The following is a 25160-nucleotide window of genomic DNA, read 5'->3' as shown; positions in this document are numbered from 1 at the left end:
GCTCACACCCACACACGTCAGACAACCAGGCAAACCACCCTTTACCCTGCCACAAGGACACTTGAAAAAATAAATGATTTTTTTTTTAGGAAAATGAAACATTTTAGTTTTTCAAAAGCCTTTTTATAGCAAGCATCTGCTGTTCGTATTTCATTAACTTCTTGGCCCGGATTCGTCTTGTATTTGTTTTTCTGATGGTTCTCCTTCTTGGTGGATTAATCTCTGATCAGCCTGGAGACGAGCTTGGCCCTGCCTGGCGTCTGGAAAGGCAGCCTTGGTGGCTCCCTTCCCTCAGGTGTTCCATTCAAGTTATTTGGAGTTTTTGGGGACACTGGGGGTGGTGTCTTCTCTTTGGCATCTTGAAATAGAATTTTCTATATTTTCTGTTAACTAATTTTTCTTAAATGACTTACCCTCTAAAGAAGCATTCTTCTGCGATTTTAGTGATTTCTTAGGCGCCCTGCCAGGCTTCTTCCGCCCCTTGGTTATTGGTGGCTCTATTTCTTCAGGTGTTCCAGGGAAGCTATCAGGGCTTTTTGGGGACTCTGGCAATGTCTTCTCTTTGATACCTTGGAATAGAATTTTCTAGTTTTTCTTCTTATAATTTTTCATGGTTGACTTACCCTCTAAAGATGCATTCTTCTGCGCTTTTTTTGGTTTTGCCTTTGGCGCTGTGACAGACTTCTTCCGCCCCTTGGCCATTGGTGGCCCTCTTTCCTCAGGTGATCCAAAGAAGCTATCAGGACTTTTTGGGGACACAGGTGGTGGTGTCTTCTCTTTGGCATCTTGAAATAATAATTTCTCAATTTTCTGCTTATAATTTTTCATTGTTAACTTACCCTGTGAAGATGCATTCTTCTGCGCTTTTTTTGGTTTAGCCTTTGACGCTGTGACAGACTTCTTCCGCCCCTTGGCCATTGGTGGCCCTCTTTCCTCAGGTGATTCAGGGAAGCTATCAGGACTTTTTGGGAACTCTGTCAGTGTCTTCTCTTTGACACCTTGGAATAGAACTTATTAGATTTTCTGCTTCCAATTTTTCTTGGATGACTTACTGTATGAAGATGCATTATCCTGCGACTTCTTGGACGATTTAACAGACCTATTCCTCACCGTGGCCTTTCGTAGCTGCCTTCCCTCGGGTGATCCAGATAAGCTATCAGGACTTTTTGGAGACTCTGGCATTGTCTTCTCTTTGACACCTTGGAATAGAATTTTCTAGATGTTTTCCTTCTAATTTTTCCAAGATGACTTACTGCGTGAAGATGCATTCTCCTGCGACTTCTTTAACGCCCTAACAGACGTCCTCCTCACCTTGGCCATTGGTGACCGCCTTCCCTCGGGTGATCCAGGTAAGCTATCAGGACTTTTTGGGGACTCTGGCAATGTCTTCTCTTTGACACCTTGGAATAGAATTTTCTAGATTTTTTCCTTCTAATTTTTCCAAGATGACTTACTGCGTGAAGAGGCATTCTCCTGCGACTTCTTGGGCGCCTTGGCAGGCTTCTTCTGCGACTTGGCCATTTCTTCGGTCTGACTATCTTGAAATTTTATCCTTTTCGGATTCTGCTTATCTTTGGTAATGGGCTTACCGTACCGCTTACCCATATTGGTGGAGACCGAGTCTGCCTCGATGTCGACGTCCACTTGCTCCTTAAATAGCGGTATCCTCTTGGAAAACTTTCTCTCTTTTTTTATGCGAATGCGAAAAGTAGCACTTGGTAAGGTGAAATCTCGATTGAAAACGATGCTGTCAAAAGTGGAAAAAGTACCAGGTTGACATTACATTCCAATGACACTTTGATCCATCGGAAAATTGTTCATTTATCGAGAAAGGTAGCAACCCTTTTATTGAGTATCGAATAATTTGATTAATTTAAATTAATCTTTTTTGTTGACTGTATCGTACCCTTTGAGCCACCCCTTCTGTATTTCGCCCAGCCCCTTCCGGAGACACGTGCAATTTCGCTGGGGTCTGGCAAGTTTTCGACTGCGACTCAATGAACCCGCACGAACTTTTGTTTTCATTTACGAACCACTAAACCCTCCCACTTTACGCCTCATAATCGAAAGGATTACAGCACTTACAGTGTGTGCTTTTTTGTTGATTTCCTTTTTTTTTTGGCAATATGCAAATCCGACCGTGAATGAATGAATTGGAGTTTGCCAAAATGAAGGAAGGAAAACCCCCTGGCGAGAGGAGAAATGCGTACAAGTCGTTCAATGTCAGCGGATTTTTTCCTTAGATGCAAATTCAGTTGTCACTTGTGTGTGTGTGTGGGTGTGTGTGAGTGTCTCTCTTTCCCAGATGGATGTGAAAAACTTTCACATTTGTGACAATTTCAAATTCATCAAAGACATGCAAAGTTCGGCGGCGGTGGAAAAGTTCCGTGCGCGGTGGCAATCAAAGAAAAGTAACGAACATAACAGTACAAAGAGGAGCAGAGGGGGCGAGGGCGAGGGGCGGCGCAAACACAAACACAGAAAATGGCATAAAATCAAAAACCAAAAAAACCAAATCAAGCTATAGCCAAGGTCACAGGCCAAACATACACACATACATATGTATAAATGCCGCCCTGTTAGTCACAGTATATATATGTATATGTATTTATGCCTTTGTGGATTGCCAATAAAATGTACTTAAAACAAAACGGCAAGAAAGGCCAATCGCTGGATGGGCATTAATCATTTCCAGTCAATATTTATGACTTGACTTTGACGACGCGCTTTGCACAGGCTCGGACAGGAGTAAGTCCTGTTTGGGCCCCCTTCGTTCGTTGTGCAAGTCGAAAAATTCGAAATCAATTCAATTACAATGCAAATGCCGTAAATAAGTGGCGCCGGGTAAATGCATATTAGATATAGTAGATATGGCCGTAACCAAATACGGAGCGGTACGAACCGGGCAACATGTCAGAGCAAAACTTATTTTAATTGCGAAAAGCGTGGGAAACGAAATTACGGTGACTGTGACTGTGACTGGAACGGGGCTGGACCAATCTAAATGGGATTCTATGTTTTTGATTGATAAAATTAAGCAAATAACACATTTAAAACTGATTGCTTGTTAGTTGATCTAAATTAATTTATTTTTCAAAATTTAAATTTAAAAATGACCTAACAAATGTAACATTTTTTTATTCAACACAAAGTTCTTTTCTTTAGAAAAGGTCAAAGTAACGCAATTTAAATCAACCGCCAAATCGATAACAATCAGTTTTCACATTAATTTCTGTGGTTTTTTCTCAGTTTCTCACCTTTTTTGGTAACCCATACATTTATTTAACAAATGATTTTTGGCAATAAAATTGCACTAAAAAAATAAAATTAAATTATATTAAAAATTTTAAACTAAATATTGATTTCCATATAAAAATGTAAAAATATCACAAATTTTCAAATACGCTAATTTTCCATTCAACAAAAACTATCGCTGACGCTTAGCAGAGTTGTCAACCACTTACAGGCATGACAAATACTCTACCGATAAAATTGGACTATCGATTGTTTGACAGCTCAACTCGGTAATTTTCGGCTGTCAGATGACGTTTCGTGCTGTCGTGGCGATTGTTTAAACTTAAAAGAAAGTCTGCTCGAGCTAATTTCATAAACTTCCCCCATTCCTCAATTAAAACCAACACTAAACTCCACTAAGATGTCCCGTCAACTGTTTGCCATCTGTTTGATTGCCGCCGTGTGCGCGTCCGGCGTGTATGGAAGCTGCAAGGCTACCGTGAGCTCATTCAGCACTCAGGATGCCACGATTCTCACCCAGCTGGCCCATGTCGGCGAGATTACGCTGCAGTGCAGCGGAGCGGCCCCCGCCAGCTTGTTTGCCGAGTTCCCCTGCGGCAAGGTGGTCCCTGTGGCCCAGGTGGGCGACAACAAGTACCAGGTGAGCTGGAAGTGCAATCGGTAGTGCCGAACATAGCACCTAATCTTGATTTTTCCCACGTTAGGTGAGCTGGGTGGAGGACATCAAGCAGGGCAGCAGCGGCAATGTCCATGTGCGTCTCTTCGACGAGGAAGGCTATGCCAATGTGCGCAAGGCCCAGCGCGATGGCGATAAGGTGTCGTCGGTCAAGTCCCTGCTGGACATTGCTGTTCCCACGAAGAGCGCCTACAAGGGTCCCTGGGTGAAGGCCGAGCTTCTGGCCGCCTTCCTTGTCGGCGGCGTCGCCTACTTTGCTTTCACCACCAAGAGCAAGGTTCAAGCCTAAGGGGAATTGCCATTCTGTTTGGAGGATGCCACCTCGTCATCGACTTCTTGAATGAAATTCATTCGCATTAAATCACCTAGCATCAAATTGGCCCCGGGTGGTCCCACCACAAAGAGATTTTTCCACATTTTGTACCCATAAGCATCGAAAGGATCGATCGCCCGTCGCCCCCAAAATAAAACGTTCCAAAAACGAAACGATGCACGTCTATTTTGAGATTAATTTAAGTTTAATTTAAATTAGAGATAGCTTGTACGATCGCGAAGTAAGATTAAACCTGTCCAGAGGAGCCCACTGTCGAGGAGGGCACACCGTTCATTGTCGCCTCCTCGTCGGAGGAAATGTCGATCATACTCTCGACCCGCGACGGCGACATCACATACACAAAATGCTCCGTGGAGCCCTCGGGTCCGACTGGCGGCGGTAGGATCACCACTGAACCATCCTGCGGCGGCGGTGGGGGAGTATCGATGCTGCAGTACTTTAGATTACCAGCTCCTCCGCCCGAATCGTCCGGCGGCGGCGCACCTCCGTTGCAGTCAAAGTTCTCCAGTTCGAGCTCCAGATCGCTCACGATCCGCATGCAGCGCATCTTGGCCAGAGACTGGAACTTCATGGGCATGGCTCGCACCTGCCGTGCGAGACTCAGAAAGAACAGGGTGTTGGCGTCCAGTTCTCGGTTGGCCTGCAGCACGGCGGACACATCCCAGTCGCTGGGGAAACGCGGATCGCTAATCTTGCGCGTTTTGGCAGGAGATTGCGGTTGCTGCTGCTGTTGGATCTGTTGTTGCATCTGCACCTGGGGCTGTTGGAATTGACCGGGTGTTCCCACGGCAGAGCAACTGAGATTGATGGCCGTCGTCTGCGGCGAGGGTTGAACTCTTCGCACCTTGGATGCAGGCGGCGCTGGAGGTGGCGGAGGTGGTGTGGGGTTTCCCAATGGCAGGGTAACTCCTGTACAGCTGCCGCCATTCAAGCGATTGGCATTTTGCACTTGATTGGCCAGATTCTGGAATAGTCCCAACGGAGCTCCGGCCGCAGCCGCTGCAGTAAGTTCCTTCTTGAAGTTATCCGCGGCGGCGAATAGATGTGGCTCGATGATCAGACAGCCAACATTGCTGTTGGGCCCGCTGGAGCTGCTGCAGCCAGGCGGGGTGACAGTGGGCGGCAGTGGCAGTCCCGCAGCCACTGCGGCAGCCTTCAGCGTGGCCAACGGAAACATCTGCTGCGCCAATCCTCCCACGCCCATGCCCATGGGCAGGTGGGTGGCCAACGAGGCAAGAGCATTCGCGTTGGCCTTGCTGACAGCAGCAGCGGCGGCGGCAGCTGCTGAGGAAGCAGGTGAGATGGGCAGGGGCAGGACGACGGCGGAATTGCAGCCACTGGTGGCTGGCGGTGTGAGGGAACTAAGCGGTGCAACTGCAGCACAGTTGAGGCTCCCGTTGGCGCTTCCATTGCTATTGGTATTGTGATTCAGCACACCCACTCCACCGGATCCTGATCCTCCACCCAAATTGCTGCCCGGCGAGATCATATTGGGAGGCGTGGCCACGCCTAAACTGGACGTTGGAGCTGGTGCCAACGTGCTGCTTAAAGCCGTGGTATACGTATTAACCGTGTGCGTTCCAATCGAAGAGCAGCCCGCCGAAGCTGTGGCAATGGTGATCTTCAGTTCATCCTCGCCTCCATTGCTGGCCGCCTTGGCCAGGACTTGGTAACCGAAATCACACTCTGTGTCGTCCTCGTCATTGGACTTGCCATTGCCATTGGCAGAGTTTCTGCAGCAGGATAAAAGATTAGTGTTTAATAAAGTATTGGTACTAAACGAATTAGGTACTTACCGGCCTGGACCCTGGAAGGGCTTAAGGAACTCCATGTGGTCGGCATGGGCCCAGTACTGGTACTTCTTGGATGTCTTGGTTCCGACGCGGAACGAACGCAGATACTTTGTGTAGCTGTCCCTTAGATTCTTCCATTTTCGCTTAGAGGCCTCTGCAATAGTTTTACATTAAATAAATAACGATTTAAAGTTAAAGTTTTAGAGAGGGAATCTTATTCCGATGTTTCGAACAATTTCAAAAGCATCGAAGTATCGATATTTTCATCAAAGTTTCTCCATCTCTACCCAAAGGGCCGGACTGTATAATTTGATCTGCAGCGTGATACGTGATATTGGATTCAAAACAATTAAACAAGTCAATAAGAGCAAAAAACTAAAAAGTATTTAAGTTGAAACAGAAAACATCCTTTCGCAAATTAATAAAGCGACAACAACAGGAAAAACTGGCTGTAAGTCATAGTTGTGTGATTCCCCGAATTAGACTTTGTAGTTTTGTATAGTATATACAGATTCGCTGAATTAGACTTTGTAGTTTTGTATAGTATATACATATATAGATATACATATGTGTCTCAAATAAGAAAATACGCATTATCTTTCGCCAGTAATAACATCTAGTAATTCGAAGCCACATATAAAATTGCACCCTACAAATTTATGCCGGGTAATTAGAAAATAAGATAAATAAATCTGTTATGTTTATATACAAGATCAAGAGAGAGCCGGGTGCAGGACGTTTCACATGTTTCCGTGTAACAAGTTTAAAAAATAAAAAAAAAATAAAAATACCAATAAGAGTTCTTGTGTATTTTAGACATTAATCTAATACTCAAGCTATCTTTTAAAATTTAAATCACAGGTGGTTGCATGTTTAGTCATTTTTCACACCTGGCAATGCCGTCCAATGTTTTTGTTTTGAAAAGCTCTCACACCCCCACTCGCAGTGGGGCCTGACTTCTCTCTCGTTATTCCTCTCTCAGCATCTGAGAGCGCGCAGTTTTCGCTCAGTTTCTGTTTTTGTTTGTTTTTTCTGCGTACCAGCAGCAGCGCCAGTGTTTTCCTTTTATTTTTTGTTTTCAGCTCTCGCTGCAATTTGCCGACCGCACTCGCGCTCCCCCTCACACCACGGCGCGAGCCCCATACGCACACACATACAGACATTTATATATATACCAGCGTTCGAAAAATATCAGGCCGGGCGGCGGTTTGAGTTTGTCCGCTGACAGGTATACACACACACACTCAGCTAAATGCGCGGTACAGCAGTGTGTGCTTGTTCTACGTAATTCAATTTCAGCAGCCGCCTCCTTTGGGTTATTCTTTTTATATTATTGTGGATTACCTACCCACTGAGAGACCAATCTCGTCGGCGATTTGCGTCCACACCTTTAGCTTGACTTCCACGTTCTTGTAGTCGGGATTGTGATTGTTGTACACCACATCGTACTTCTTGACGATCTCGATGAAGTCGGAGGTGTTATCGGACGTGGTCGAGGATTCGCTTATTGCGCGCGCCACTTTCACATCCTTCATGCTAACTAACGGATTTTTCAAGGGGGCGTGTGCAATGGCCAACTCTCCGACTGTTTCCTCCCCCGTATTCCCTTAAGGCTCGAGCGAGAGAGAATTGCGAACCGTCGAAGTACCGTTGTATGACCGCTCCGGCAAACGTTGGACACTTGAATGAAACGACGCGACGACGACGACGAACAGAGCTGCATGCACACACACAGCAAGCCAGCAGCAGCGACGGCGGCAGCAGACCGTGCCTCCACCCTGCTGCCTCTGTTGCCCCCCTCTTTCCCGACTAACCCCCTCCCCCGACACGCCGTTGGAGGACGTGTAAAGAAGAACAAGAAGAAGGCAAAACCTCATCATCACGAAGCGCGCAGCAAAGCGGAGTGGGAGAAACGGAGAGAAAAAGAGGGGCTCCAGCGTTAACCGCCCACCAGGCAAAAAGCAACAAAAAAAGAAACAACACTCGAGCTCTGGCCGTATGTTGTTTTTGTTGCTAGTTGCACCATAGTGCCTTGTATGCTTGTACTTTTTCTATATGTACGTACATATATATTTGTGCATGCGACAGAATTGCGATGCTGCTGCTGTTTCTGTCCCTTGAACACCCGCACTATTCTGCTGCAAGAGCTATGAAATCAGCTCTTAAATGCAATTTGCACTGAGGAAACTGTTGCACCCGTCTGCATTATCACGTGCTGAGGCAGCGAAGTTCAAGGTCATAGGGAAATGGCCGAAGGCACAATGAAAATCGAAGATACAATATATCAGCGAAATATCGAAAGGAAGGCTGACCGAAAGAGAGTGAGAGTTGAAAGGCAAAAACAGAGAGACCAAGATCGCCAGCTAATCCTTATCACTCGTGGGAAAGAGAGAGTGAAACATTATACCGCTAGGCGACAGCATACGAAGGAGATAGCTGGGTGAGAGAGAGAGGAAGAAGAGATATGGGGATGCCAGGCCCAGCCAAGAAGTGGCTACATCGATCCGTCTCGTTCTGCCCCACCGCTGCCTTGCGCCCCCCCTAAGCTCTGTTTCGCACTCCTTGGAGCTTGTTATTGTTGTTGTTCTGGTTGCGACTCTTTTGCCTTTCCGCCAAGTTGTTTTTGTTGCCTGCGAACCTACGACCAGTCAGGCTACCTACCTCCTCAAGCCTCCCGCCACGCCCCCATTGACACGGGTTTACCGCGCCGCTGCGAGAAGAAGAAGCAACAGCAGAGCAGTCAGTGCGGTGGGGAGGTACGGTAGGTTGGAGCGAGGTATGGCGACGGCCCCAAACTAACACACAAACACACGGGTATACTAATAGCAAGGCGACGACGACAACGACGACGGCGGCGGCGCCTGTTTATATATGTATGTATGTATGTATGTATGTATGTATATGCTTGTGCTTTGGCTGCGTGTGCTTGTATGTTTGTATCTCTTCAGCTTGTGCGGGTTTTTTGTTGCTTTTATTATAAGTATTTTTTCGCTTTTCTCTCCCGCCCACTCACCGCCTGCCCAAGTCCTGGCGGCCGGCTGCCCCCGCTTCTCTGTCTTCCTCTTTCTCGAACACACACACACATTCGCATAGCTCCCGGTTTGCCAGTTCCAAACATCATCATCATCATTGCCATTCGCCATCATCGTCATCATCATTGCCAGCCCCCAAACAGCAGCAGCAGCAGCAGCAACAACAGAGCACGACAACAACAACAACATTTCGTTGAATAGAGGGCGGGCTTGAAGGGGCATAGAGTGGGGTTCGCTGGGCGCTTTTGGCGTTCGGCGGCGAAGGCCTGTCTATATGTATCTGTGTGTACGTATAGCTGTCAGTGTGTGCGTATGGCTGCCGCAAAACGAGAGGAAAAGGGAGGCGACCGGGTGGTGTTGGTGGGTGGAAGGGAGGGGATTGCTCTATGCCAGCGAACTGGAGCGGGGAGAGCGGCCTACCGCCGCTGGTGGAGCTCGGTTGCTGTGTTGTTTGGTGTGGATGTTGCTGCTGCCGCTGCTGCTGCTGCTGCTGCTGCTGCCTTTCGCAAATCGATAAACGATGTCCGGACTGCGGAGTAGGCGAGCGAGCGCTTTGCGTGTGCACATATGTATGTATGTACATACAAATGCCTATATACATATACAGCTAGGCATATATATAATATACACGGTCAAAGTGTGAGTTGTACATAATGTAGGAGGTTTTTATATGTTGTTGGCCGCCTAACGGAGTTTTGATGCAATCTGCACCAAATACGTACATATTTACTTACATATGTACATATGCACCTGACCCCAAAAATCATTCTCACATGCTGCCCCATTCAGGAATAGTTTCTGCATAGACCCAACATTATTTGGCATATTGCAACAATAAAGTTTGACCTCATTGATTAACTCTCCAGCTTTCCCCGTAAGCGTGTAATGATATTAAATATTTGAACAATTGCAGACAACAATATGAGTTCCGTTTTTGAAGATTACTTGCTTGACATAGCTGAAGATCTTAAAGCGCCTGGTGATCATGACGATTTCTATGAAGTCCTAGATTCTGTAATGATAACCGTAAAGGGTAATAGTTTGCTAAGATCTATTTGCCATCCACGATTCTTAATCTTTGGTGAGTTGTGCATTCCTAATGTTGGTAAAATGTTTATTACCGATATTGACGATTGATTTTATAAACTGAAGGAAGCGCCGCCCACGGAGTCCGAATGTACGACAACGACGAGTACGACGTTATGATCGAGTTGGAGTTCCCCAACTACGAGCAAATCCTTGTGCGACCGGATCAACATCGTCCCGGAATGGTGCATTTGTGCTTCAAACAACTGGACTCGCACAACTTCGTAGAGGACACGCTGTTGGACCATCGCTGGTATCTGAAGCGCAAGGGAGTTCGTAATTGGATGGATAGTATCCTAAGTGATCTCCACGACCGCCTAATATGGGTCAATAATAGGCGTTATGCATACCGCCTACATTGCGAGCGCCGCAAGAATTGTTATACCATAACTGCAACATCGGAGAACCGTCAGTTCTCCATTGACTTTGTGCCGGCTATTAAGGTCCTATTTGAGGGTATTGACCTTCAGGTTGTGCCTAAGTCTATGCCAGGACCGAAGCGCTCAGGCGGATGTACCTTCATGGTACACAATATTCCAGAGGAACTTGATCTATTCAATGGGGGTGGTGTGATGATCCAAGATGCAGTGATCCTGCTAAAAGCGCTATGCGAATCGAAAGGCCTACCCAAGATTCGCTTTTACCATCTAGTGTCTTTGGCCTTGTGGTTAATGGATAGCGAAGATATTGAAGAATATTCGTTAGAAGATATCTTTCTGGATGTAAGTAGTTAACAAACGTTAACTAGTAATATTATGAGTAAAAACCACTTCTCCTTGCAGCTGCTCGATGATCTGTGTGACGCATTCGAGAAGAACTGCCTTCTTTACTACTCATATGAGGAGCTAAATCTTCTATTTAACTTTAAACCACATCAGCTCGCTGAATACGCGAAAGTTTTGAACGAAGCTTACATGACACTTAAGACTTATCCACATCAAGAGAATCTTTCTTTTGGGCGCTGCAACTGGCACTTCGTTGGGGATGAATAAAAAATTACCCCAATACTATGTTTAATTAACATTGACAATAAAATTCCAAAATTCTTAATCAAAAACATTAGAATAATAAGATATATTTTAATTGTCATTTGATAGCAATAAATTCACCGGCTAGCCGAGTCGTTTTCTTTTCTTTTTTATAAAATATAGAAAAATCGACTCGCCTTTTATTGCTGATCAAGAATATATATAATTTATAGGATCGGAAATGACTCCTTGACAATATTATAAGCTTCTGGTGGAAATTTATACCAGGCTTTGAACAAATGTATTTATCTATATTTTTATATGACAATTTTTTTCCCCAAATTAAAGTTTAAAAATCTCATAACTTTGCCAAAAATGCATTAATTTTAATTCGTTTTGAGCTTCTGACTGAAATTATAATACTCTTGCAAGGGTTACTCACTTAATCATATCATTTTTAAATAGTTTAATCTAATATTTTTGTCTTTAGTCCATGTGAGTAATAGACCCAATATGACCCACAATGTCCACATCCCTGGGCAAGTTTTGCTGACGCTCCTTGATCTGTAGCTGCTGGAATAGTAACTGCACCAGGATTATCACATAGTTCGCCATGCCATTGTATACCTGCCAGGAGTATGAAGATGAAACTTGGCGCCAAATCTCGGCTAGATTTCCCTGTTTTCCTCTTACCAGGTAAATAGTAGATATATTCAAGTGAATACTACTGCCCACCAGAGCCGCCTGCCGATTGTGCATGCGCCAGTGCTGGAAGTCTTCCGTCTGCAACCGGGCCATATCATGACCAGGAAAATGGCTTGCATAGTTGCCTAGCATGTGTAGACAATTGCGCTTCTGTTGAGGCGTAGAAACCATTTAGCTCAGTCCTGCATATCCAGCCAAACCTACCTCTCGTTGCAGCAAATAACCGTAGGCGCTGGTGATGATCACCTTATATGAATGTATGGACACATGGAGCAGCATGAAAGTATATTCCAGGTCCCAGGACTCCCGGCTGAGCAGCTTTTGGCAGATGACGTACACAAAGCAGGTCATAATAGTGAAGTCGTAGAAGATACCGGCGGCAGCGGCAAATCCAAACACACCATTTAGCTCCGCGAGAAGGGAGGAGCAGCGCTTGGACATCACAAACAGGTGGGCAATCCGATCGTGCAGTTCCCGCTGGCTGGCACCGTTGCCCTCTTGATACAGTTGCTGCAGTAGCTTCTGTATCAGTCTCATGCGCAGACGCACAAAGTCCATGATGGCAATGTGAACGAATCCCACTAGTCCAACGGAACCGGTCAGCAGGGTGTAGGTGAAGGCCATCAGCAAGGTGGACGGGATGCCGCAGGTGCAACGCACCGTGTCAAAGATCAGCGAAATGGTGAAAGAGAAGAAACAGAAGCCCACGATTACGGTGCCATACCAATACTTCCATCGGGTGCGTTGGTAGTTCCACTTAACCCGAGGAAACTGCTGCGATACGTCCCGATCGAACCCTTGCAGGGCGGCGACTAGACGCAGGTGCCTGCACCTCTGCGCATCCATCGACAGACAGTACTCCACGTAGGTTATGGAGCAGCTGAGGCACTCCCACGTAAAGATAGCCTTAACCAGCGGCGTGAGGTGACCAAACATGGCAGCCGCCATCTCTGGATCCCTCAGCTTAACAAAAACGCTGCCCAGGAAGCAGGATACCACCAGAAGGCGAGTTAACAGGGCATAGACCACTGTCCACCGGGTTGAGGCGGCTCCGCCTTGGACAGGGCTCTGTACCCGAAATGTGACCAATCCCCAGTACAGCAGGAGGCCGTACAGATTTCCGTAGCAGTAGACAAAGCCGTCGTCGTGATGCATCCTCTGGTGTGTGGTTGGAACCTTTTTGAATTTGGACTGGCCAGAGAGCCGTACAGAGCTATTTATTCCCTCGCAGGGGTGGTTCATTAATATTGATTACACATAGATATGATCGGACTAATTGAATACATCGTTTTGGCCGCCTCTTTCCATGTCGCTGTCACACCATTTGAATTCGAAACTTGTTATCCTTTTACACAAACGTGAACTGGCGTGCTTTACTGCGGGCATTGGAATTGGCGGTGTTGTTGCTGTTGGCGGAGTTGTTCGCATTGGTTGCGGCGGCAGTTCGTCGCAGAGCCTTCTGCAGGACATGGGCGTCCGCTGGCTCGATACGCTTATAGTACTGCTCCTTGGTGTCAACAATCTCGAAGCCGAATTTCTTGTAGAACTCGATGGCTCCATCATTGTTGATTTGGACGTGCCTATCAAATTGGAAATAAATGCAATTAGTTTGTATTTTCTTAAAGATATGGAATTATTGTTTTAGGTAAATGAATTTCAAGACATTTTCGTAGTTTTAACTAAATAATCTGCTTTGATATTATAAATACCTCTATATCTGTCTATATATATAAATTATTTAAATTTCTTGATCAACTTTTAACTATTAATAGAACACATTAGGCGAATTCTCGCATTAAAGAAACTCATAGCAAAGGCATTAATAATAAAAGAAAACCTTTTCTCTAATAATATTATTAAAGAAAGGCATATAAGGCATATTTCTCAATGAATTCTTACAGAAAAATGCTATCAAAGTTTCCATCCTTTTCGGCAAAGTTCAGGATGTGCTCGAACATAACGGTTCCGATGCCCAGGCGACGATACGGTGATAGGCATCCCAGGGTCATGATATAAAGACGACGCTGGTTCTCTGTCGTATCAACCCGACAGCAGACGGCGCCGACAACAATGTCATTGTAATAGGCCAATTTGGCCAACTCGCCGGCTTCCAGGACATCCACGTAGAACTTGTCGTTGTAGGAGACCGGAAAGACAACCGTATTGAGCTTCTTCAGCTGCTTGATGTTATGCGGCGTCACATCGCCCAGTTCGATGCTGTTCCTGCGGGTGGGGGTACAAGGGTACAAGTGCAACCAAGCGCCAGTTTTAGTTTTAGGTTATGATACCCCGCAGCAGCGCCTGGGCTGGCACTTTTCCTGCAGGGGACACTACACTACTCACCTGGTCATGGCGTTTATTCACTTTCTTACGGATTTAGCAACGCGCCCTGCGCCTGGATAATTCTAATAGAAAAATGTGTTTTAGGCGCCACAGCTGTTCTGAGTCAGTGTTGCCTAATTGGACATTTTCCTGAAATTTGTAGCTGCTTTTTATTCTAAATTTTTTTTTTCAATTTTAAAATTACTGTGAACACTAAAGATTATGTTATTTTTTTCAATCGCAAAACATATATAGAAAAACTGATGATTGTTTTTCAGAATCTATAGACTTGTTAGCCACACTTTGCCTGTCGCATACAGTAATTTCTTTAGCAAAATTGGCATCACTGGTTCTGGCAGTCGCCTGTTATCGATATGCAAATATATATCGATATCGTATTCTGCGAAAAAAAAAGAAAAACCCAAGCAACATTGCTGTGTAAATAGGTTTGATTTTCGAAGTGCAAGCGAATAATGAATCCCAACATGAACATGATGCCGATGGCAGGACCGCAGATGATGCAAGTGCAAATGCAGGCCTCGCCCTCCGGACCGCCGGTTCCTGTGCAACACCAGCAACAACAACAACCGCAGCCAATGCAGGCCGAGAAACTAGACAACATTTCCAGGGTGAAGACCTTGCTCGGACCACTGAGGGAGTCCATGTTCCTCACAATCCGATCCAGTGCCTTTACGCTGCAGCAGAACAATCTGGCGGATAACCTGAAGCGGGACACCGGAGCCCACGTACCGCGCTTCGACAAGCATCTGGAGGACTTCTACGCCTGCTGCGACCAGATCGAAATCCATTTGAAGACGGCAATGCAGTGCCTGCAGCAGCAGAATTCGTCCAACCATTACCTGCCCGGCCCGGTGACGCCCATGCGCATGGAGAGCTTCATGCCGGAGAATGCTGGACCCATTCCGTACCCTACCTATCTGAATACTGTACGGGTCCATGTGCAGTCGGCGAAGGACATACACGATACTCTGATTAGCGCCGCACAGAATATTTCGCAGGCTGATTGATAGTTGTAGTGATTATTATTATTTAGTTAGGTCTATTATTTAACAAGTTATGGTTACGAATAACGATTAATATACATAGAATGATGCATAAGCAATTAATTTATATTTATATTATATTTAAAACCATTTGGGGTAGCGGACATGAAACAATTTTCTCTTAAAATACCAATGTTACCTACCATGTAAAAATAGTACAAAAAAAAAAAACATTGTTGGATAATGTTTGCCAGTAATTGTTAAAGAATCAGTCAACTGATTTTCCTATAAATATCAAAGATCAGCGAATGCTCTACATTTCGGATTAAACCAAAAACAAAGAAGTTGTGTATTTTAGTATATACCAGGGCTCAATGATTATGTCCCTCACCGACAAGCAAAATCGATAGCCCGCCAGAAAATTCTCCTATTGACCAATTAATAAAAATGCATACAAAATGCATGCCCCATGAATGGAATTCACATTACAAGCATTTTGGTAGATGTTTCATCAAAATCCGTTCAGCCGTTCAAGAGAAAATATCACTTTTTCATTTATTTCCATAAATGGTCCTATAAATATATCTGGCAGCACTGTCTGCCTAAAATTAAGTCAAATTGATTTAAACTTTATAATAAAACTTTTGCAAAATGAAGATCGTAACATTAACGGGATCGCAATTCTGAACATTTTGATCCACGTTTCATCAAAATCCGTTCAGTCGTTTATAAGAAATCCCGAAGTTTTCATTTATTTCCCTTTATGTACTGGTGAAATATAAATGTATATCCGGCAGCCCTGCCCGCCTAAAAACAAGAAAAGTTGATTTAAACTTTATGGTTAAACTTATGCAAAAGGAAGACTGTCCTGTAGACGGCATCGCAGTTCTGAACATTTTTATCTATGTTTCATCAAAATCCGTTCAGTCGTTAATGAGAAATTCCGTCTTTTTATTTAGTGCAGTTGGGTACCAGGGGTGCATAGTCATGCCTCCTTTGTATATAAATTAGTAATTCAAATGTTAATTTCTCGAAAACGACTGAACGGATTTCGATAAAACACATACCAAATTGCTTAGAATAACAATATCATTGATTGGGCAGACTTTTAAATGTTATTTCGAAAATTTGCTTCTCAAATCTAGTGCTTCAATGCCCTTGCTTTGTAATATGATTTCAGGTCAAAAATTTGCAACGCAGAGAATAAATTATTTCCGACCGTATAAAGTATATATATTCTTGATCAGAATCAACAGTCGAGTCTATCTAGCAATGTCCATCTGTCTGTCCATCCAATTATAAGCAAACTAGACCCTCATATTTAAAGCTATATAAATAACACTGCAGTCAGTCTTCTATACACTTTTACTAGTATATAATAGTTTAAAATGTTCAGATCTACAATGCCGTATATTCCATTGTGCAAACATACATCCTACCATTAAGTTTATTTCACAATCTTTTATTTAATATTCTTCCTCGAACATACACATATGCATACATTTACGGCAAAAAATGAAAAAGTCGAGTTTTCTCATTAACGGCTGAACGGATTTTGATGAAACATATATCAAATTGTTTAGAACTTCGATGCCGTCTATGGGACAATCTTCCTTTTGCATAGGTTTAACCATAAAGTTTAAATCAACTTTTCTTGTTTTTAGGCAGGCAGGGCTGCCGGACATGTTTATATTTCACCGGTACATAAATGAAAATAAATACAAAAGTCGTGATTCCTTATAAACGACTGAACGGATTTTGATGAAACGTGGATCAAAATGTTCAGAATTGCGATCCCGTTAATGTTAGGATCTTCATTTTGCATAAGTTTTATTATAAGTTTAAATCAATTTGACTTAATTTTAGGCAGACAGTGCTGCCAGATATATTTATAGAAACATTTATGGAAATAAATGAAAAAGTGATGTTTTCTCTTGAACGGCTGAACGGATTTTGATGAAACATCTACCAAAATGCTTGAAATGTCAATTCCATTCATGGGGCACACATTTCCGAATTTTTAAAAAGTTAGCGCCGATTTTGCTTGTCGGGGAGGTGCAAAACATTCAGCCGTGGTATATACTAAAATAATCGAAAAAGAACGAAATAGGTAATTTTCCCTGGTTTAGATGAAAGTCCCACCAAATTGATTCGAATGGCGTTTCCGTTTATTTATACTTTTCTTAATGTTTTATTCAACAATTTGCTATTTTTATTAAATTTAGTATTTTTCTTATCATGGTTCCATGGTCTGGTTCAGCGAGTGGTTCTCTGCTGATTCCCATTTGGTTCCATTTTCGTAGTTCGCGCCTTAGCTATTAGCCCGTATAAACCACCCACTGTTTTTTGATTTTCTCGAAATCTGACGGTTAAAATCAATTGAAATTTTCACCAAGTATTCGTTAATCTTCCCCTAGTAAGCATATATATCGCGCATATGTACTTTCAAACCTAGTAAAAGCAATAGTAACTTCATATTTTAGCATTTAAAAACTTTAATTTATTCGAATTAGTGCCTTAATTACGAAATAAATTAAAATATATCTTCCCACCGTTGCATTTCGACGCTAACCCATGGACGCTTATTTGACGGACATGAAAATCTAAATATTTTGAAATCGTTGCTTGAAAATGTTTGCCTTATTGGGAAGTCTGGCAGCTTTTCTTATTGCTATCGATACATATCGATATAGTTGCAACAGTCGGACGTGTCACAATTAGAACGCAAAAGCAAAACAGCGGCATTTATTTACAACAAAAGCAAGCGGTAAGTGTCCAGAATTCAGTAGTTGTTATTTATTAATTCAACAGTGGTTTTTCTTCAATAGCCTATAAAAAAACTAAGAGAAAATGGCTGACGAGCAACCGAATCTTGTGGCTGGCCACCCACCTGCAAGTAAGTGCACTTTTTGCATTGGTATGCGTGTGTGCGTGCTCGGCGGCCCGTTTTTGTTTTTGTCGAAATGAATCCCATTGGAAGGCTGGGAGTGTACATAAATGCCTTGCTGGCAATTAATAATGCAGCAATTCGTATCAATGGCCACAATATCTACCGCCTTATCAGTATTTTAACCTGTTTCGGCCAAAGCTGATAAGTAAACAAACAACCCGGGCTCGCACACACATACACACACCCAGAAAGGCGTACATCTATTGCGTCCAAGAAAAAAAAAAAGATTTCGACTTTTATGCTGACGTCAGATGCAGTTCGACTTCTAATTGGGTTTTCTTTCGACTTTACAGCGAAGGCGGGCGGCATGAGAATTGTGCAGCATAAGGCGCCTACAGCCGAGCGTGCGCCCAAGGATGCCGAGGATTGCACTGGACTTACAGTGAGTCCTCATAGGAGTGTTTTATTCCATTCAAATATTCACCATTCGTTCGATCCCTAATAGCAACCCGTTGCCGTGAACTCCGGCTCGGTAAGCGGTGCTCCCGTTAAGGGCAACACGGACTTTACGCCCGCCTCCGCCCAGGTGGCCCATTCGCACAAACCGCCGGCTGCTGTGCAGCAGAAGCCCCTCAACCACATCCAGCAGCCACGCAAGTGATGCGACTGGTTAATACCTTAACCCAAAACCTTGATCTTTTGCTGAAATATTCTCCTCAACTTTCTTAACGGTATTTGATTTATATATATACTTTATATACTTCATTTTGCGACTGCATTCCATAAATGAATTTTGCTGATTTTTTCAAGTTGATATTTTGTAATAAAAAACCTGTTTGTAGGTATGAAACCTGAAATTAAGTTACTAACAAATAGGTATTATTATTAATATACTCTATAATGATTTCCTTTCAGCATCTAGTGGAAGTGTACCATCATTAAGATAGATAAAAATGCTCTTTCCCTTTTACACAAGTTATCTTATGATATCTTGTGGGAAAACCGAAATCTTTTCGTTGAGTGCTCCTATAATTCCCAAGTTTTTGTTCAGCAGAGAGTGCATTTAAATAGGAGAACGTTTGTATTGTATTTTGCCCCACTGAGCTTCGGTGGTCCGGGGTGCGGACTTCAAATCCGTAGTCGATTAGCGTCGAAGTGGTTCGATTCCACCTGGGGGGCGATTTCCAAATAATTTGATTCTGCTTTTATTTTTAATTTTCAAAATTAAATATGCTTTTCTTTTATTCTCTCAAATTGCTCTATATGGCATTGGCGGCCTTAACTATCCAGGGCCGCAGCACCGCCACATCGGCATAGACACCGGGGTAGTTGACATCGGCGCACTTGTAACCCCAGGATACAATGCCCACCAGCAGGTGATTGGCCACCAGAGGACCGCCTGAGTCTCCGGTACAGGCATCCCCGCCTCCATTCACGGTGTTGGTGGTACAAATGGTTTCCTCGCCGACAAAATCCCAGCCGTATCCATATTTTTCCGAGGCGCACTCTCCACGATCGATGATCGACAGCTTAACCGTTTGGAGGCTATCAGAAAGGGCTCCTATCTCCGTGTAGCCCCAGCCCGTGACCGTGGCAGTCGTTCCACTTGCAGGACTCTCTCTGGCAAGGTTTATGGCTCTGATGGAGAAGCCAAAGGTGAGGGGTGTGGACAAACGCAACACTGCAATGTCGTAATGCAGGAAGCGGGTCTCGAACTGCTCGTGAACCTTGTAAGCCGCCACGGGCACCAAGGTACCCCCGTAGTTGTGGTGCTCCGCACCAACGCGCACCTTCATCAGAGTCACGGATTTCTCATGCAAACAGTGGGCGGCGGTGATGACAATCTCCTTGCTGTAGAGGACGCCACCGCATTCGTGACGCGCACTGATCTGGATGGACACCTGCCAAGGAGCGTTCCGAATAACCTGATCCTGTCCGCCCACAATTCGGCCATTGGTCTCGACAGGTGTTGCCGTTGCCGCCCATCCAAGGAAAAGGAGGAAGAACACTACTTTATAAACAGTCATTCCGAAAGCCAAGTACAAACTGCCAGCCGCTGAGCATGAAAGCCATACATGGCGAGTCGCCTCGAAGGGCAGTAAAAGTTAATCACCGGCTAATGGGAGCTTATCGCCAGCAATCGACTCTATCAAGTAGCTTTAGCCTGTTCTACACTTCTCACCCGGCGATAGAAACGCCAAACAGTTACCCAGGCAACGAAACTCAAATCGAAAATCAACAGCAACAATCGCAGTATTATTGTGCATTATGGAGGAGTGGAAGATAACTCCGGAGGAAATTATCCGGCTGCGGGAGAGCTGTCTGCAGTGCATCCGTGACGGTGAACTCTACCAGCTACGCAACGATGCCAAGCTGAGAGCCGTGTATAATACCCAGAGCTATGAGGAATTCAAGTAAGCATTACCAAAGTCACTTTTAGCATCAGACATCCCAAGTAACTTGCGCACTTCTAGGGACGTGGTGGACGCGGCTCATCTTCGTCCAGTGACCAGAAGTGACAAGGCCAATGCCAACACAAAGAACCGATTGTGGAACTCGGCCGCCCGTGATTGCTGATTTCCCCAAATAAAGACGCCATTAGAGAGTTATGTTTAGAAAGTTTTGTTTGTAAATGCTGCCAGCGGCGGTGGTCACCCAGGAGCGAAGGAAAGCCACATCGGCGTAAACACCGCGGAAGTTGTAGTTAAGTGTGTAAAATTAAAAGGAAAATTTATTAATTACTTTGCCTAATTATGCTCAAATTTATGGAGAAAATGTTGACAATTGCTAGGAACATGTTGCGCAAGAACTAAAGGAAGACAAATTTTGCTAGGAAACTATTGTCTAACAACTCCAAATCTCCGAACTCCGAATCTATTTAAAAAGGAAACGATCGCATCCATTCAAATTCCGAATTCCATATACATATAGAGCTTAATTATGGCTCTTTATTATTTTTGAGGCGAAAGTGGGTCTATTGGTGATTTTGATCAAGAACATATATGTATATTGTATTGGGCCAGCGATGGCTTCTTTAGGCTGTAACATACATTCTCTTTTATCTTTAAATTATAATAGCCTCACTCCCTACGGGTACTGGATATACAAATATTTCTTTTCCCGAGATCCAGGATAGTTTTCTTCCTCTAAAGGCAGATGGATGGCACATGAACGACTCCATCGATTGTTCCAAAATAATTATCTATTATGTTTGATGTTGAGCCAAAAGCTGCCCAAAGATGCCACCAGAGAGTTATGTTCAGAGTTCGATTTATTTCCCAAAGTTTCGTTTAAACGCTGTTAGCAGCACTGACCACCCAGGAGCGAAGGGTAGCCACATCGGCGTAGACACCGGGGTAGCTGGCATAGGCGCAACCGTATCCCCAGGAGACAACACCAACAAGGACGCCACCGGAGACCAGAGGGCCACCGGAATCACCCTGGCAGGCATCCTTGCCGACGGTGTAGGCACAGATCATGGTGGACTTGATCTGGCTGCCGTATCCGTAAGTGGAGGAAGCACACGACGCCTGGCTCACGATCTTCACGTCGACGTACCGCAGCTGGGTAGGGATGGAGCTAGAGCCGGAGGACTCTGTGCCCCAGCCGGAAACGGAGGCGGCGGCACCATTGGCCGGGTTGGAGCTGGCCAGGCCGATGGCCTTAGCGGAGGAGCTGAAGCCAATGGAGGAGCTCAGACGGATCACAGCGATGTCATTGACCATGGTGCTGGGGTTGTAGCCCTCGTGGTTGCGGAAAGCAGCCACGCTGATCACGGTGCCGCCGGAGTTCCAGTAGCTGGATCCAGCGCGGATCCGCAGGGACGAGGCGGACACGGACTGCAGGCAATGGGCGGCGGTCACAATGATGTTAGAGGAGTAGATGGAACCACCGCAGGAGTGACTACCGCTACGCTGCAGAGAGATCTGCCACGGGAAGCTGGTGATGGTGGTAGCGGTACCTCCGACAATGCGGCCATCCAGCTGGGGCAGGAGACCCTCGGGGATGGTGCCTCCCAGGGCGCAGGCAACAGCAGACAACAAGATCACGAACTTCAGCATGGTGAGGATCCAATGAGCTTCCCACTGAACCTGGCACCCTATTTATACAGAGTTCCTATCTAATTGTCCAACCTAATCAGAATTTTCAATTATTTTTATATCTTTATCGTTCGGGAAACCCGAAAAATGGCAGGCAGATAATCCTTCATTGATAGGTGTCGCGAAAATAATATTTATAAAAAATAAATAGTGATAAGAAATTGGGCTTGAAGAGGCACGCTTTCTAATACAATATCTGTTAGAATTGTGCAATACGTATAAATAACACCTTAGCAAAGTTCAGAGTTCAAATGTGGACTTTTGATATACTGATGGGTCTCATAATAAAGTTTATTCATTGATGGTTAGCTTAGGGATATAACCTATTTTATTATTTAAACAATAGTTTGTTCTATATGAAATTAAATATATAGAATATTTTTCCCAGTGTAGTGCCCTGCTTGGCCACCAGAAATAATCAAGTGGGCGTAGTGTCCGTTGAAGTTGATCTAAAAAAAGCTGTGAGCCACAAGTTCAGATAAAATCTCAGGCGTTGAGTAGTAGCCGTTCCTGAAATACATATGTGAGCGTAGGAAATGGGGGTACTAATATTAAAAAAATAAAAATCATATTAATTCACATAAGAATAAATCACTATAAATAAAGTAAACTAATGAATGCATAAGTACTGTAAGTTCTTGGGAAATAGAGTAGTCAAATTCTTAAGAAATGTGCAATTTACTGAAGGATTAACTACTTAATGATCATAATGATATCATTATGTATACATACAAGAAAACCTAAAATATTTACTTCTATTATATAATATTAATATATTTTTTTATATGCTAATTATTTGGATAAATCAAAGTTTTTCAAATAACAAAACTAAGCTAAAAATGCATTAATTTCAATTCGGAAAGCATTTCTGTGCTAGTTTTAAAAAGATTACCAAACCTGCATACTGAATTTAAAAATTTAAATTATTTGTCAAATTTTGACAAATTTTACGATGTAACCCCTTACAAAATTATGAAATTTGGAAAAAAAAAAATTCGAAAAAATTATTTTCCACCGGACATGGCTAGATCGATTCAGCTGTTGATCCTGATCAAGAATATATATGATATATAGGATCGGAAATGTCTTCTTCACTGCCATTAAATCTTTCAAAAAGTTATAAAAATCAAAATAGCAACAATTTTTATTATTCGATTTACTAACCTTTAACATCGATGATGTTTCATTTCTATATTAATGGTGGCTATGGTATGTATTACGATTGATCTTTATAACACTCTAAACAACGTAAGTCAGGAATTTCCGAGGGCTTTCAACCATAGAAACGTGGCTAGATCTGGTTGTCTGCTGATACCAGCTTAAGCCCATATGGAATACTACCACCTCCAAAAACGTTATCCCATCCTCGAAATCATTGCTGATTCACTTAAGTTTCGACACACCAACGGACGGTGGAATGATAATTAATTTAAGAATTGGCAAAGTTCAAACGAAAACCAAATTGAATGACAATGCCCCCAATAATCAGGCACTCGTGAGGAATCTAGGAAAAAGATAACTCTTATCAGTAATGGGAGCTCTTCTGAACCGATCATGTCTCTCAAAGGGGATATGACGTTTTACAGGAATTGGTCCTATTACCATTTCGCTGTAGGTGAGATCCTCTGGTTAATTGAAAGCTATAAGTTAATAAAAACTGAAAATTAAATAAAATATTTCAAGAAAATATTTTTATTTAGAGCATTTTTATGATTACCAGCTTCAAGTTGTAATAATATATATCAAACTCTCTTAGTTTTCGAAACTACAAGAAGTAAATGACAAAAGGTGAATTTAAATAAAGAAATATACAAACGTATATCAAAACATGAATTAAAGTAACTTACTATTAAAGATATCTTTTCATCAGAATTATATTTTAATATCTTTACAAATAATATTTTAAATATTTTAAATTTACTAACAACCTCTCTAAATTGTTTTAACTATAATTTACCAAGATAAATCATGATTGATTCCCCAAATAAAAATGCCACCAAAGAGTTATGTTCAGAGAGTTCCATTTAATTCGCAAAGTTTAATTTAAACGCTGTTAGCGGCACTGACCACCCAGGAGCGAAGGGTAGCCACATCGGCGTAGACACCGGGGTAGTTGGCATAGGCGCAACCGTATCCCCAGGAGACAACACCAACAAGGACGCCACCGGAGACCAGAGGGCCACCGGAATCACCCTGGCAGGAGTCCTTGCCGACGGTGTAGGCGCAGATCATGCTGGACTTAATCTGGCTGCCGTACCCGTAAGTGGAGGAAGCACACGACGCCTGGCTCACGATCTTCACGTCGACGTACCGCAGCTGGGTAGGGATGGAGCTAGAGCCGGAGGACTCAGTGCCCCAGCCGGAAACGGAGGCGGCGGCACCATTGGCCGGGTTGGAGCTGGCCAGGCTGATGGCCTTAGCGGAGGAGCTGAAGCCAATGGAGGAGCTCAGACGGATCACAGCGATGTCATTGACCATGGTGCTGGGGTTGTAGCCCTCGTGGTTGCGGAAAGCAGCCACGTTGATTAGGGTGCCGCCGGAGTTCCAGTTGCTGGATCCAGCGCGGACCTTCAGGGACGAAGCAGACACGGACTGCAGGCAGTGAGCGGCGGTCACAATGATGTTAGAGGAGTAGATGGAACCACCGCAGGAGTGACTACCGCTACGCTGCAGAGAGATCTGCCACGGGAAGCTGGTGATGGTGGTAGCGGTACCTCCGACAATGCGGCCATCCAGCTGGGGCAGGAGACCCTCGGGGATGGTGCCTCCCAGGGCGCAGGCAACAGCAGACAACAAGATCACGAACTTCAGCATGGTGAGGATCCAATGAGCTTCCCACTGAACCTGGCACCCTATTTATACAGAGTTCCTATCTACCCGTCCAACCCAATCAGAATTTTCAATTATTTTTATATCTTTATCGTTCGGGAAACCCGAAAAATGGCAGGCAGATAATCCTTCATTGATAGGTGTCGCGAAAATAATATTTATATAA

General features: G+C 44.0%; 13 protein-coding genes and 1 non-coding gene across 16 annotated transcripts; 6 read left to right on the top strand and 8 right to left on the bottom strand.

Annotated features, from left to right (window-relative positions):
• Positions 1-107: 107 nt before the first annotated feature.
• LOC110179334 (uncharacterized) lies at positions 108-779 on the bottom strand. Its single transcript, XM_086827320.1, has 3 exons — positions 624-779; positions 414-569; positions 108-358 (listed from the first exon to the last, which is right to left on the bottom strand). Exons 1-3 carry the CDS (start codon positions 700-702, stop codon positions 216-218), a joined length of 378 nt encoding a protein of 125 aa, XP_086683446.1. The 5' UTR covers positions 703-779; the 3' UTR covers positions 108-215.
• LOC147644524 (uncharacterized) lies at positions 740-3289 on the bottom strand. The gene is made up of 6 exons (XM_086827379.1): positions 3258-3289; positions 1455-1747; positions 1254-1400; positions 1053-1199; positions 840-998; positions 740-771 (listed from the first exon to the last, which is right to left on the bottom strand). The coding sequence occupies exons 1-6, from the start codon at positions 3272-3274 to the stop codon at positions 740-742; spliced, it is 795 nt and encodes a 264-aa protein (XP_086683505.1). The 5' UTR covers positions 3275-3289.
• Positions 1969-4417, top strand: Tapdelta (Translocon-associated protein delta). The gene is made up of 2 exons (XM_020946791.2): positions 1969-3895; positions 3960-4417. Exons 1-2 carry the CDS (start codon positions 3656-3658, stop codon positions 4218-4220), a joined length of 501 nt encoding a protein of 166 aa, XP_020802450.2. The 5' UTR covers positions 1969-3655; the 3' UTR covers positions 4221-4417.
• On the bottom strand, positions 4411-7847 carry LOC110179300 (uncharacterized). The gene is made up of 3 exons (XM_020946785.2): positions 7407-7847; positions 6062-6212; positions 4411-5998 (listed from the first exon to the last, which is right to left on the bottom strand). Exons 1-3 carry the CDS (start codon positions 7591-7593, stop codon positions 4492-4494), a joined length of 1845 nt encoding a protein of 614 aa, XP_020802444.1. The 5' UTR covers positions 7594-7847; the 3' UTR covers positions 4411-4491.
• LOC110179302 (cyclic GMP-AMP synthase-like receptor) lies at positions 6324-11296 on the top strand. The gene is made up of 4 exons (XM_086827317.1): positions 6324-6509; positions 10004-10171; positions 10243-10898; positions 10959-11296. Exons 2-4 carry the CDS (start codon positions 10012-10014, stop codon positions 11166-11168), a joined length of 1026 nt encoding a protein of 341 aa, XP_086683443.1. The 5' UTR covers positions 6324-6509; positions 10004-10011; the 3' UTR covers positions 11169-11296.
• Positions 11297-11505: 209 nt separating this feature from the next.
• Gr47b (Gustatory receptor 47b) lies at positions 11506-13091 on the bottom strand. Of its 2 annotated transcripts, none has more exons than XM_020946786.2 (3): positions 12054-13091; positions 11838-11999; positions 11506-11771 (listed from the first exon to the last, which is right to left on the bottom strand). In XM_020946786.2, exons 1-3 carry the CDS (start codon positions 13089-13091, stop codon positions 11631-11633), a joined length of 1341 nt encoding a protein of 446 aa, XP_020802445.2. In that variant the 3' UTR covers positions 11506-11630. The 2 variants fall into 2 exon arrangements, with proteins under 2 accessions (XP_020802445.2, XP_086683442.1); XM_086827316.1 differs by having other exon boundaries at positions 12096-13091.
• san (Probable N-acetyltransferase san) lies at positions 13027-14519 on the bottom strand. The gene is made up of 3 exons (XM_020946789.2): positions 14193-14519; positions 13749-14072; positions 13027-13429 (listed from the first exon to the last, which is right to left on the bottom strand). The coding sequence occupies exons 1-3, from the start codon at positions 14198-14200 to the stop codon at positions 13198-13200; spliced, it is 564 nt and encodes a 187-aa protein (XP_020802448.2). The 5' UTR covers positions 14201-14519; the 3' UTR covers positions 13027-13197.
• Positions 14358-15294, top strand: ix (mediator complex subunit intersex). Its single transcript, XM_020946790.2, has one exon. The coding sequence runs from the start codon at positions 14645-14647 to the stop codon at positions 15197-15199; it is 555 nt and encodes a 184-aa protein (XP_020802449.1). The 5' UTR covers positions 14358-14644; the 3' UTR covers positions 15200-15294.
• Positions 15295-17818: 2524 nt separating this feature from the next.
• LOC110179296 (death-associated protein 1) lies at positions 17819-18922 on the top strand. 2 transcript variants are annotated; one of them, XM_020946781.2, is made up of 4 exons: positions 17819-17942; positions 18004-18071; positions 18419-18507; positions 18571-18922. In XM_020946781.2, exons 2-4 carry the CDS (start codon positions 18026-18028, stop codon positions 18724-18726), a joined length of 291 nt encoding a protein of 96 aa, XP_020802440.1. In that variant the 5' UTR covers positions 17819-17942; positions 18004-18025; the 3' UTR covers positions 18727-18922. The 2 variants fall into 2 exon arrangements, with proteins under 2 accessions (XP_020802440.1, XP_020802441.1); XM_020946782.2 differs by having other exon boundaries at positions 17840-17942; positions 17987-18071.
• iotaTry (iotaTrypsin) lies at positions 18571-20092 on the bottom strand. Its single transcript, XM_020946780.2, has one exon. It carries the CDS (start codon positions 20090-20092, stop codon positions 19325-19327), a length of 768 nt encoding a protein of 255 aa, XP_020802439.1. The 3' UTR covers positions 18571-19324.
• On the top strand, positions 19159-19245 carry TRNASTOP-UCA (transfer RNA opal suppressor (anticodon UCA)). The gene has a single exon. It is a non-coding gene; the product is annotated as a tRNA-Sec (tRNA).
• A 179-nt stretch (positions 20093-20271) lies between the features above and the next one.
• Positions 20272-20806, top strand: LOC110179297 (dynein axonemal assembly factor 19). Its single transcript, XM_020946783.2, has 2 exons — positions 20272-20479; positions 20540-20806. Exons 1-2 carry the CDS (start codon positions 20334-20336, stop codon positions 20640-20642), a joined length of 249 nt encoding a protein of 82 aa, XP_020802442.1. The 5' UTR covers positions 20272-20333; the 3' UTR covers positions 20643-20806.
• Positions 20807-21318: 512 nt separating this feature from the next.
• LOC110179294 (trypsin beta) lies at positions 21319-22627 on the bottom strand. Its single transcript, XM_020946779.2, has one exon. It carries the CDS (start codon positions 22124-22126, stop codon positions 21356-21358), a length of 771 nt encoding a protein of 256 aa, XP_020802438.2. The 5' UTR covers positions 22127-22627; the 3' UTR covers positions 21319-21355.
• Positions 22628-24169: 1542 nt separating this feature from the next.
• Positions 24170-25007, bottom strand: LOC110179366 (trypsin beta-like). The gene has a single exon (XM_020946881.2). The coding sequence runs from the start codon at positions 24977-24979 to the stop codon at positions 24209-24211; it is 771 nt and encodes a 256-aa protein (XP_020802540.2). The 5' UTR covers positions 24980-25007; the 3' UTR covers positions 24170-24208.
• Positions 25008-25160: the final 153 nt, after the last annotated feature.

This window comes from Drosophila serrata, unplaced genomic scaffold (assembly GCF_035046125.1).
Source record: "Drosophila serrata isolate PLE 108 unplaced genomic scaffold, ASM3504612v1 contig_165, whole genome shotgun sequence".
Classification (NCBI taxonomy): domain Eukaryota; kingdom Metazoa; phylum Arthropoda; class Insecta; order Diptera; family Drosophilidae; genus Drosophila; species Drosophila serrata.
The sequence above is the reverse complement of the archived record's forward strand: the minus strand, read 5'-3'. Positions and strand labels throughout refer to the sequence as shown.